This window comes from Gopherus flavomarginatus, chromosome 7 (assembly GCF_025201925.1).
Source record: "Gopherus flavomarginatus isolate rGopFla2 chromosome 7, rGopFla2.mat.asm, whole genome shotgun sequence".
NCBI lineage: Eukaryota > Metazoa > Chordata > Testudines > Testudinidae > Gopherus > Gopherus flavomarginatus.
In genome coordinates, this window is record NC_066623.1 from 33,923,520 (window position 1) to 33,935,982 (window position 12,463).

General features: G+C 36.8%; 1 protein-coding gene across 10 annotated transcripts in view; it reads right to left on the minus strand.

Annotated features, from left to right (window-relative positions):
• Positions 1 to 905: 905 nt before the first annotated feature.
• The window catches only part of FBXW11 (F-box and WD repeat domain containing 11), a 131,666-nt gene continuing 120,108 nt past the window's right edge, over positions 906 to 12,463 (minus strand). For 8 of the 10 annotated variants that reach the window (XM_050962694.1, XM_050962693.1, XM_050962690.1 and 5 more), the window contains 2 exons: positions 12,009 to 12,197; positions 906 to 3,432 (listed from right to left, as the gene is read on the minus strand). In XM_050962694.1, the coding sequence (XP_050818651.1) occupies positions 12,036 to 12,197 (162 nt within the window). In that variant the 3' untranslated portion in view covers positions 906 to 3,432; positions 12,009 to 12,035. The other 2 variants (XR_007775508.1, XM_050962687.1) reach the window with 2 other exon arrangements.

A 12,463-nucleotide genomic window follows, 5' to 3' on the forward strand; every position in this document is an offset into this window, starting at 1 on the left:
ACAAGTATAGGTAGGAAGCTTGTACAATATTATGCCAACTGCACAGATACCTCTGTCAGTGGTGAATTAACTAACATCCAATACTGACCAGCCATACAGGTTAAATTTCCAACTTTCCACAACTTTGTATAAGGTTTCTTCCAGGTTTCTCTTCTCTCCCCACACCTTCTCACTCACACCAAACAGCATAGCTAATTTACAAGGTTCACAGCAGGACAAGGCTTCTGTGTTGTTTTTGGCCACAGTGCCACCACAATTGGACATTGTGAATTGGCAGCAAGCAAACTCTTATCTCTCTACTGATGCCACAGCTTTAGTAGAATGTGCTACAGATTAGGGCCCCCGATTGTCACCACAGATCCACCAACTGCTTGAGAACCCATCAGAACTCAGTTGACAATTCTGTCACTCCATGAGGCAGAGTAGAATCTTAGTAAAGCAGATATGTTGAGTCACTATTCTGATCATGAGCACACTTTAAGTGCTGCTTGTGAACCAGTTTGGGCAAGGAATAACCGTGTTGAGATAGGTAAGACTCTGATCTGTAGCTAGTAAACAACTAAAGGGAATTAAGATAAACATTTTAGAAATGTTTTAACACATTCCAGGCCATGCAGTTGTGCCCCGCATACGCATGTTTCAAATTCTAAAGTATTGGCCTTCGGTCTTATGAATCACACCACTCCCAAGTCAGCACTGAATTACTACACATCACTATTATTGGTTAGAAGCATTGATGTGCTAGAAAAGTTTTTATAAGGTAATACAATAAAGTACAGGAACATTGTATTAAGAGCATTAGCTTTGAATTAGCATTGGAAGGTACTATGCATTATGCTTGGATTAACTAATGCATAATACTGACATTGGGTTAGAGGACATTACTTAGCAATTTATTGGACAAATGAAGTTCAATTTTTTTATTAAGCACATTCCACGGTACAAAGCTTTAGATCGTGAACAATATCTGTACAATTTAACAGTTTCAATCGCTGTTCATACACAAACTTTCCAAACGGGTCATTGGCAAACATAATTACAAGTTAGAATTAGACTATCCCAGTGCTTTGAAACATTAATATAGCAGTAATGTACAATTGCTCAATTATGGTTAGCAAAACAAAGTCCAGAGTGCAGCCAGGAGTCCCAGGAGCCAAGTTCCTTGGGTGCCAATCACAAAGTCCACTGCTATGTTACACAAAGCACAATCAAAGAAGGTGAGACTGCATGTTCAAATACCATTATCTCCCAAGGAAAAACATGAATTTAATCTTACACATGCATAAAAAGGGACTCCATTCTTCACAAACAAATAGCTATTTCTTCAGGGCTGCAACGGATGTCTTTTTTTTAAAAACAGTTTAATATTAAAGCTATTAGATGAAAAGGGTAAAGTAAGCCACTTTCACAAACTACTGCCAAGCTTACCAAAATGTGATCTTACAGACGCTTATCGAAACATGATATCTTCTGTACTTCATGAGGTTTGATCATCTCGAAGAAATAAATATCTTTGTAGTAACAAGTTAAAGGGAATTTCCTAACAAACACTGATCCCAACACCTCTCTCTCAATGGAATAGAGGACTAACTAAGTTGCACTCTGACATTTCAGTAACATCTGATGTGTGCTTCATTCTGAATTTGCCTGACATGAAGGTGGATGACATCTAACCATAGCTGTTGCACTGGAAGTTTAGTATTAAATCACTGGTCATCTAAAGTATCACTGACATTCTGTAACTCCCCTCAACCAAAAAAGGGAAAATCTGAAACCAAAAAGTGCTGCCAACAGAAGACGAAATACACAACAAATGACGATAGAGAAATGACTGGCTACATATCTGTGACAACATATTTCTCCCCCAGGACAATAGGTATATCTTACACACTCTTGGTTTTAGTGCATTTTCAAACTAAGCATTAAAGAAAACTACTGAAAACTGCAGTCCTACATGGCAACTTAATAGGACAATACTATAAAGACGGCATTTATCTGGGTCTTGCTTTCACAAAGAGAAATATGATTAAATAAATGTGACTGTATAAATTAGAAACAGAAGAACCACGACAACGTAAGAAGGAACTACTAAGACATTTCCTAATAAGGACATGCTAATGAAGAGAAACATTGACCATGGCATCACAACAAGGTCATGGTGTAACAGCTATGGGTAAGTGATCTTAAATTCAACTTTAAATCTGGTCATCACAGTACTTCCTTGAAGGGGCTTCTACCTCGCCTCAGTTGTTACAAGTTACATATTTAAATAAATGTAACTTGGGCTGATGGCATTTTTTCCATTGAGCAGCCAAACGAATGCTGTGGAAGGACATCTGTAGGCATGTGTGGCAACCTACTAATTAAAAAAAATGTTTTGTAAATACTGCGGCACAAAATATAAGATACAGAACATAAATTAAACTTTAATTTTTAAAAAGGTTAGAAATTACATTTTAAAATATGTAGTTCCCATTAAAAAAAATCCTAATGAATACTGAAAACTTCCTTTTGCAAAGAAATATTTCTATGTAATTCATATTAATCCCTTCAGTGCCAGTAGTTAGAATGTCCTGCTGCCAAGTGCTAACACATTTTGTATTAGTGTGTAGTGTCAGGAGATCCTGACTTCTAGCACCTGGAGGTTAAACTGTTATGTACATTATATCGACATGCTTATACAGTATTTGAAATTATGAGGCAAGCACACATGGAAAGATTTTACTATACCAAACGTTAGGAAAAGTAGGATGGTTGTATTACAGGGCACAGTTAAAAGAAAAAAAAAGACGGTGCTATACAACTAGTTTAGATAATGTAGCCTGATTTACAGGTAATGTTTAAATTAAAAGAAAGTATTGGTGCAGAAACAAGTAAACTGTAATCCAAAAATATTACTGATCCATTCAGAAATATTTCTAATAGTCCAACGTACACCCCTATCAAACAAAACAGGCTCTGAATTTGTCATGAAGTCTAAAGGAGCATGGTGACTTTGAAAGCAAAAACTCTGTACATTCTGGGTATGTGTTTGGCACCCAAATTTCACTGCAGAATATTTTTCTTTAAAGTCAGACAAAAGTGCAAAGCAATATAAATTAGGCTAAGTCCTTTCTTGTCTTCTGATTTATTTCTGGAAAACAAGCCATCATAGTTCAGTTTATATGGACAATTTACATATGAAGCTTTGGATTTTTCACTGTGGTGAAGAACAGGCTTCTGATTTTCATCTACTTGAAGTCAGTGAATTTGTAGTAAATTCCTTAGAGGAGACCTCTGGGGAATGAAAGGGAGCAGGAAAGATTAAGAGAGATACAGAATTGCGCTGCTTTGCATCTACACAGCATCTATCACCAATTCTGACTTTAGCTGTGAATCAACATCTTCAGGCATGTAGTAGCCAGATATCCAGTAGTTCAAGACTGTGGAACTCTGAAAAAGATAAAGACAAGCTGGAACAATGGAAACTACAATCAGGCCAAGTATAATCTATTATTTGTAGACATATGGCAGAATCATATGGTATCCATCACAGAACCGCCTCCCCCCACCATGCACTCTGACCACACATGAAGGCATTGGCATTATTTAGACACCTTGTTTTAGCAGGCTAATCAGTATAGCACATACTCCTTAGATCGTAAGTATTAAAGGAACCAGGGTTCCTTTAGAATGATGCAATCAGTACAGGGTATGTCTACACTGCAATTAGACACCCACAGTTGGCCCATCGAGCAGGGTCCCAGGTGCCTACATCACAATTAAAGAGACCCTTAGCCTGAGCCCTGCAAGCCAGAGTCAGCTGGCATGGCCAGACACAGGTGTCTAATTGCAAAGTAGACATACCCTTAGAGGCTCAAGAGGTGACAATACCACCACTATAGGGCATCATTTTAATTCTACTGATTGTGGAACCTGGACCATACTTGAAATCAGATTTGTATGCGGATTGGGATCCGCACCTTTTTAAGCTTTTGAAAATTCAGCCCTATAAACATGAATTAAACTGACCTTTTCCTTACATGTGATATAAAACAAAAGTCTTTGCTAGGTCTTTAGGGACGGACTGGCAGGGGAAGACGAAGAAGTGTAGTAGTTGGCACAACAGGCCTCATTCCAGGTTGAAACTTATCTAATGGAATTTCAACCTACTCTTAACACACCTCAGGAAACAACCCTCTTCTTCTACACACCACATAACACTATACAGAAGTGACCTAAATGTTATCCATTTTCATTAAAAATATGCATAGGTTATATCTGGTTGGATTGAATTTTTAATCATAGGTCTAAACAGTTGCACTGGGAAAACTGGTTTGTGAAACCATTCACCTTTTTGTTTAAATCAATCCAAACATATAAACTATCCTTTATTCTATTTTTAATAGGACTATCAAGTTCAGTTACTTGTTATATTTATACATGAAAAAGACTTAATGATCTCGAGAAATGAGCCCACAAATCAGATAATTAGAATATTTCCACAAGAGCTACCTTTTCACACAGTTATATGATTACACTATTTGATTAAATAGCTTTTCCAAACTGAAAATTCTTACTGTAATTAAGCTTAAAATAATTAAATCTAAGGTTAAATTTCACTTTCCATGCCCAAAAAACATGCTGCAGACTTTGATGAACTGCTCTATTCATGAGACTTTCATAGCTGAAAGTTTAAAGCATCTTCCCCCCCCCAGTGCTTAAATATAAGAATATTAGACTATCATATGGTAACAATTTTTATCATGTTACAATAAACAAAAGGAATTCAGCAGAAGGCAATAAAACTTTCTTATAGCCCCCTGCCAGGGCTGTCAAAAATGATCCACTTTGAAGAGGCATATACATTCGGAGACTAGTAAAAATGGGTACAAAGCTTCTTTTGAGAATGTAGAGACTAAAAGTGTTTGGGAGCATATACAATTGTTCCATTAAATATCATAATAAAATACTGGATATTTTACAGTGATTTTTTTATGTAGATTTATGTTTTTGAATTATGATTATGAAAAAAATTCAGGGAAATGACATTGTGTGGTTCCTGCTATCCAAGAAACAATTATATAACTACCAAGACCAGTCAACTACAAGGATATGCAGCTTTGCATGTTTTCAGTTCTCTGCATAATATGACAAGTTAGACATATAAACTGCTCCAAACTGTGTCAAATGTATGGAATCTGCAGGGAAGTTGCTAACAGTGCCAAAAAACATTTCATTTTGCACTAACAAATCTTAATGCAATCAAACTGAGTTTGCAAGTGAGGGGGCAAGAGAAATAGTGAAAGTCAGTCATGAGACTGGTACACTGCTGACCAAATGGAGTAAAATGCATAGGAGTGGATTGAAATAAACTATACTGGACTTTTAGATGCCTAGATAGTTATACTTCTGACTGGCATGAAAAATAGGACAGTGCTTCCAGGATTGGAAGATAATATGGTATAACCCTCCCAATCATATTTCTGCACAACCTTTTCCCACCAGGTGGCTTGTTCTAAAGGCGTCAATCAATTAGAAAAAAGGAATTTGTTTCGGCAGGGTGTAAATCACATGGTTAGCATTTGCAGTCCCCCAAATACTGACCCACAAAATCTGTAATAAGAAAGTTGCCCTGTTTATGGTGAATGCAATTCTTTTAGGCTTGCTATAACTCCCATTAAAGCCAATGGTAGTCTTTACCCATTTTAACAGGAGTTGGATCACATCCTTAGAGGCTCAACCAGTCGCCATTACTGAAGGCACTGCAGTAATATTGCAGCTATTCAAACAAATATGAATTTTTAAACACTGTAAGCCACAGGTGGGCAGTGCTGACGGAACTAGCTAATAGGGGGCTCTGAAACTGCCCATTCCCCTGGCCAGGCTGACATTCCTTTTACGCTTGTTGCCTACCTGGTACACATAATGAATTTAGCAGACCGAGAAAACTAAAAGTCATTTTCAGACCTCTGGTCTTCTCTTTTAAGGAGAGTGTAAATAGTCAATAAGGGAGTTTTATGCATGCCAACTTTTAACTGTCTTGCAGCACTATTCTTAATTTCTCAAAGCTTGTTCATGAACTTCTACAGTTTCCTTTAGCCCACATTTAACTTCTTCTACATTACAGTGTTTAGATGATGAATATTAATTTAGAGAGGAAGTGCACAGAAGATAGATGTACTCAGATTAATGAATGGTGTAGGAAAGGTAAATTGGGCACTCCCATTTAGAGACAGCAGAATTAAAAAGACCATGTGCGCAACCATAAAACTGTCATTTCTTAATTCGAGTGACTGATTTGCAACCCAATTTTCTAGCCTTTTTAAAAAAAATTTTTTGAACATTGTTTTCTTTAAGGAAAAAGGTAAAAATTTAATAGCCATGCATCATCAGCAGATTTGAACGCTGCGTGTTCAGCACTGCAGCACACACTGCTACCACCTGAGTTACAGGTCTGTAACAGGAAGCAGGAGAAGGCTGTTATCCTACAGGAGATGGAAGGCTGAGTCCTGGGTGTTGAGGAAGCCCAGCCTGCCATAGCCCTCTTTCTGTCCTTCCCCGCTCAGGAGACAGAGCTCCAGACCAATGTGGTACCCCCAGAGGAAGGTAAATGGGTCACTGAGTTCAGGTGGATGAAAGAAACCAACCTCCCTCTCTTTGGAAAGTTCATGAGATCTGTTATTAGTTTAATAAGCTGCCCACATTTTCCTGAGGCATGCAAGTGAGAACTGCCATTTACACTGATTTACTTCTCAACAAAAGCAAAATGGAATTTCATTAGGCAAAGAAAAGACATTTCACTAACAAGAAGGCTACCTCCTAGAAAATATCAAAGGTCTTCTGCAAACAATGAAATAATTTGTGGCACTCATGATTACAAAATATCGAGGCCATGAGCTTAACAAGACTTGAAGAAGAAATAGACATTTATATGGAATGCAGTGTTTGTCCAAGGATATTAGAGAAACAAGGTGGGCGAGGTAATGTTTTTTTATTGGACCAACTTCTGTTGTGTAGCTTGAAAGTTGGTCTCTCTCATCAACAGAAGTTGGTCCAATCAAAGTTATTACCTCACCCACCTTGTCTCTCTCGTTTATATGGACAACGAGACTATCCAGTTACATTTGATAGGAAAACATTTTTTAAGAGAGAGAAAACCTCATGATTTCGGGCATAAGCCACACTACTACAAATTGCCTCTGGTAAGAAAAAAATTGTCCTATCGGCAACTTACTCCATAATTGTATTCTGTGAGGTGTCTGACTTTCCTCTAAAGCATCTGGTACTGGCCACTGTCAGAGACAGCATACTGGACTGTACGGGCTTCAGGTCTGACCTGGTAAGGCAACCTCTGTTTCCAAATCTCAACATTCACTGCTATATATAGTAAAGTGCAACAGTTGGCAACCACATGGATGACATAAGAAAAAGACTCCATTGATCTAGCAAATGGATCTACAGAAGAGTTTTTACCCAGCATATTTAGACAAAATATATATTTACTGTTGCAGAGAAATGGAAACAGTCAAACTTCATGAGAGTCTCTTCTGATGGCTTCAAACTCACTTTTCCTAACATGCATTTTTTCCTTTTGAAAACTTTACTACTGGTGGCTATCACAAGGAATTGTCATTTATTATGAACATTAGTCAAAATGGCATACATCTCAGTTTCCTGGAGACCGATGGGCAGTGCTGGCTAGTCCCAGAAATAAAGATAAAAGCCTCAATGAGGAGCACAATCTAACTGAATTCTAAAAGGCTCTAATCTAGTTTCATAGAAATGTGCAAGAATACTTTTTTCAGTGTTACTGTAATTTACAAGCATGCTTCCATTATATAACAATTTCTACATGACGCATTTTAAAGTGCTATAGATCATTAAGGCTCACAGCACCCAAAGAAGGTAGAAGTATAAAGAAAATCTTGGCGTACAGGTCACTGTGTTCTCTGACAAAGGGCAGATCTGCTCTGCAACAGATGTGCCCTGCCTAAAGGAAAATCTCTCATTTCCATACTACTAATGCAGAAAGGGGTATTACGTGACATGCTCAAATTCACACAGAGCCAGCAGAACAGCCTAGGACAGAATCTTTACACTGCTCTCCATTGAAATAAATGGTTGAACTCACAGCATCATCAGGACAGCTCTGAGCATTTCCCAACTCCCAGTGCCCTTCGTCTAGTTACTGGATCACAGGTTCCTCACACACTATGTGATAAGCTTTAGGTTCTGAAAGAATCCTCTCATTCTAACAAGAAAATGTGTAGGTAGAAAGCATAGCACACTGGCCAAAAGTACCTAATAAAAATTCTAATGGATAGTAGTTAAAAGTAATGGTAAAAACATTTGTTATTTTTAAATTGTACAAATTTTTACATTTTGTGTAACTTTAGAACCTTTGGTTTAACAAACAAACAAACATTCTCAGCAGGGTGGATAAAAATCAATGGTTTTTTAAAAATAAAAAAATTGGATTTTTTTGATAAAATGCTTTTTAAGGCAAAAACCTATCTAAAGATACTTTGAATTAAGATACATTATAGCTCAAAGATTTCATCATGGAATAGAGATTATAAATTCTAATTCTATAGTATGAGAAATATATTTATGTAATGTTTAAGAAAAGTTTTGTAAATGAGTTCCAACAGTTCAAGGATTAGGGACCCAATCTTATGTGGATCCAGGGGCTTCAGTATAGATGATTTAGGTTAATCTTTCTGTCTACCCAATGGGGCTCAGTGCTCAGTCTAGAAGATACAGAGATGCTTAGTTTTCCAGTTATCAAACTGTCGATTTGGGTCTCCAGAGATAACATGCTTAACAGCAAAAATGTATGTATGTTTGTTTATAAATAAATAAATAAAGGTGAGAAATAACAGACCTCAACCCTATTGTTCCTCTGCAAATGTGTACACAGAGTCAATCCCTTACCTCTCTCTCTCTCAAAGTGCAAAGTTTCAAAAAGTTCAATGAACAGAAGATTGTTGGGAGTGGAATAGATCTGGACAAGAAGTCTGGAGATAAATGTGAGAAGGGAGGGACAGGCAGTAGAAACAAAAGTGAAACTGTTTGAGCAGCCTATTCCAGAAGTCTTGAGATCTTTCTGAGCATAGCTTTCATTGATTTGAGATCTACCATACCATTCTTTCACTAGAAGGGAAAACCTATAAGGGCAGCAGGCCGTAAAAGAGACCCAGTTTTGGAATATTTTAATGAAGTTCCTCTACCTGTGGGTAAGAGAGGCATACGTGCAAAATGCAAAGAGTGCAACAAAGAAATGCAAGGCCTGGTTGCCCGAATGAAACAGCATCATGAGAAGTGATCCTTCTCAGGAGGAAGCTGCATTGATGATGAAAGGAACATGTCTGAACACGCAGCATCTTCAGGTTGGTAAACTTCTTTATTTCATACATCTTCCTTAAGGACTGCCTGTCTTCCTTCTGGACTATTTTTGAATTCTCATGTTTGAGCAAAAAATATAGTTGTTACTCTATGGTACTATCATTTTAGATGCAGTTGTGATAAAAAATAAATAGCTGAAATAGACAGATCTTTTTACAATTTCACCTTTAAAGTACTACTGAATGTCAGTGAATACAATGAGTAATACTAAATGAGCAGTATGGTCGTAATAATTAAATAACTGCATTGGCCTGTTTTGTTTAGGAGAATCCATCCTCAACATACAGGATTCTGAAGACTATCCACCTTCAAGATCACCATCATTTTCTATAGTTTCAGAGTTATCTGCCAATGATAGCGTTTCAGTCACATCATGTATGTCACATAGCCACAGTATATCACCCGCAGCAAAAAGGAAAAAAAAAAAAAATCGCCATCATCCAGAAACAACCATAGATAAGTACCAGTAGATTACAAAAAATAGTAACTGATGAAACTGATGAAAAAATTGCCCTGTTTGTTTATGCAGCAAACTCTCCTTTCCAAATGATTGAGACCCCACACTTCATTAACATGGTTCAGTCATTAAGACCAGGATACAATCCACCCAACAGAGCAGATGTTGCAGGCAAATTACTGGATAAAGTGTATGAAAGAGAAATTGAGCAGTGTGCAAAAGGTCTAGAGCGTAAAATTGTTAACCTGAGTCTTGATAGGGGAGCAATGTCAAAATGATCCTGTTGTATGTGTTTGTGTGACAACAGAAGAAGGGAATGTCTTCCTTACAGAAATAACTGATAAATCAAGAAATGCACATACAGCAGAATATTTACAAGAAGTAGCAGAAAAGGCTGTAACAAACTGTGAAAAGAAATTCAAATGTCTAGTATGCAGCTGTGTCACAGACAATGCTTCAAATGTATCCAAGATGAGAAGAAATGTATCCAAGCTAATAACATATGATTGCAGTACTCATTTGATGCTCCTCCTAGCCAAAGAGTTCAGTGTTCCAGAAATAAAGGCTAATATTGAAATGTTGAACACATGCTGAGTACCCTGAAGCCTACTTCTGTAGTCCTGAACAAAATGCAGGGAAATGGCTGTTTTACTGCTGATGCTATTGAAATTTGGAAGGAACGGAGTGAGATCTTAAAAAGAGAAATATGCAATGACAGAGTTAAGTTACAAGCATTAAAAAAACAAATGAGACAAGCACTATCTCCAGCTCATTTTCTTACAATTATTCTCAATACTCGGTACCAGGGTCAAACCTTAACTGCTGAAGAAGAGGAGTTGGCTATGACATGGACATTCAGCAATCATCCCTCCAAAATGCCAACTATAATAAACTTCAGAGCTAAGGGCGAACCATTCAAGAACTATATGTTTGCTGATGATGTTTTAAAGAAAGTCACACCAGTGAACTGGTGGAAGTCACGTAAGGACTTGCATTCAGAGACTGTTGAAGTGATAATCTCACTTAGTAGCAGTAGCTTCTTCTGCTGGTGTAGAAATAATATTTTCTTCCTTTGGACTAATTCATTCCAAATTGAGAAATCGTTTGGGACCTAAAAAAGCAGGAAAGCTTGTTTTTCTTTTCCAGGTTATGAACAAACACGAAAATGAAGATGACTGAGTTAGCTGCAGAAGCCAATATTTTAAGTTTCTCATGTTGATCTGGCTGACAGTCGATTTAATTTGTTTCTTTAAAATTCATTTAACTATTTTATTTACAAACAATTTTAACAAAAACAAACCTGATTTTAAAGAACTTGAATGTTTAAATTAAAAAATTCATATGCTTATTTTGTTAAAATACTATAGGTTTGCTGTTGAAGAAAAAAATCCAGAATACACAATGTTATTGTTTTAGTTAAATAAAACAACTTAAATGTTTGTCTGGTGATGTTCTCCTTCTAATACAGCATGGCAAGAAAATCCTCCAAATATTAATGATTAACCTGTTGAACTGGAGATAGTTCACCTCCCAATGACTTCATAAATATCTGCTTCAATTACCTTTGGTAAATGAAATAACCAAACAATCATTCATTTTCTGATATAGCTGTAAAACTAATCTGAAAACTTTTCAAAATAAATTTTAAAAATGTAGTGTGTACCTTCTAAAAATAAAACCTACATCTGAGTTGTGAAGAATATGTATTAAGATTATAACAACTAACAAGAAAGCACTTTTATGTAGAAATCCATGATTAAATCAAGTCTTCCTGACATGTGATTTAAATCAAATCCACCCTGATTCTCAGTTTGAGATTTATGAGAACTGAATATCTTTTTAAACGACCTAGTTATAAATTCTTACATTTCTCAATTGTAAATGTGTTGCAAAAATATAGTGGTTAGTACATCAACTATCTGATTAGAGGCAGGAGGAACAACAGTGAAGATGTAGAAGATGAGTTAGATACTATGATGTTTTGAGTTTTAAGAACCAAAGCCTGATACCGCAACAAAGGCTTCTTGATCCAAACAGCACAGCATCAACAGCAGATACATTAGGAAAACTCAGAGACAGCTGATACATAAATTACTAAGACCAGCACCAGGCAAATGACAGTGAATACACAAGTACAGAATACATTTAATATAACAGAGTTTACCTTATGAGGCTAGTAAAGTGCAGACTGTTATCTGGAGATGTAAGTGTATGTTCTGGATGGAGAGCGTGTCTCATTCTGGGCACTGGGTGGCACATTTAAGAAATCCCAAATCAGAATTGTGTCATCGTGGGAACTACTAATGATCTGAAATTCATCAAACTGGAGTCTAAACACACGTCCTGAATGTTCCTATAAACAGTAAGAGTTCAGTTAGTAGATGGATCATCTTTCACTATTTTCATATTCAAACACTGATTTGGACACAAAATTGGAGATGAAAGTTTTGACTTGCTGGTCTAGGTTCATACACAGGTCTGAGAAGAATTACTGCTATTTAAATAGTGAAGCAAATACAGTGGCTTCAATATAAAGTTTGTGTAGGCCATGAATTTTACTATGAAGTTAAGAACCAGAGAGATAAATGCTGAGAGAACTACAAGCCAGCTGGACAGACT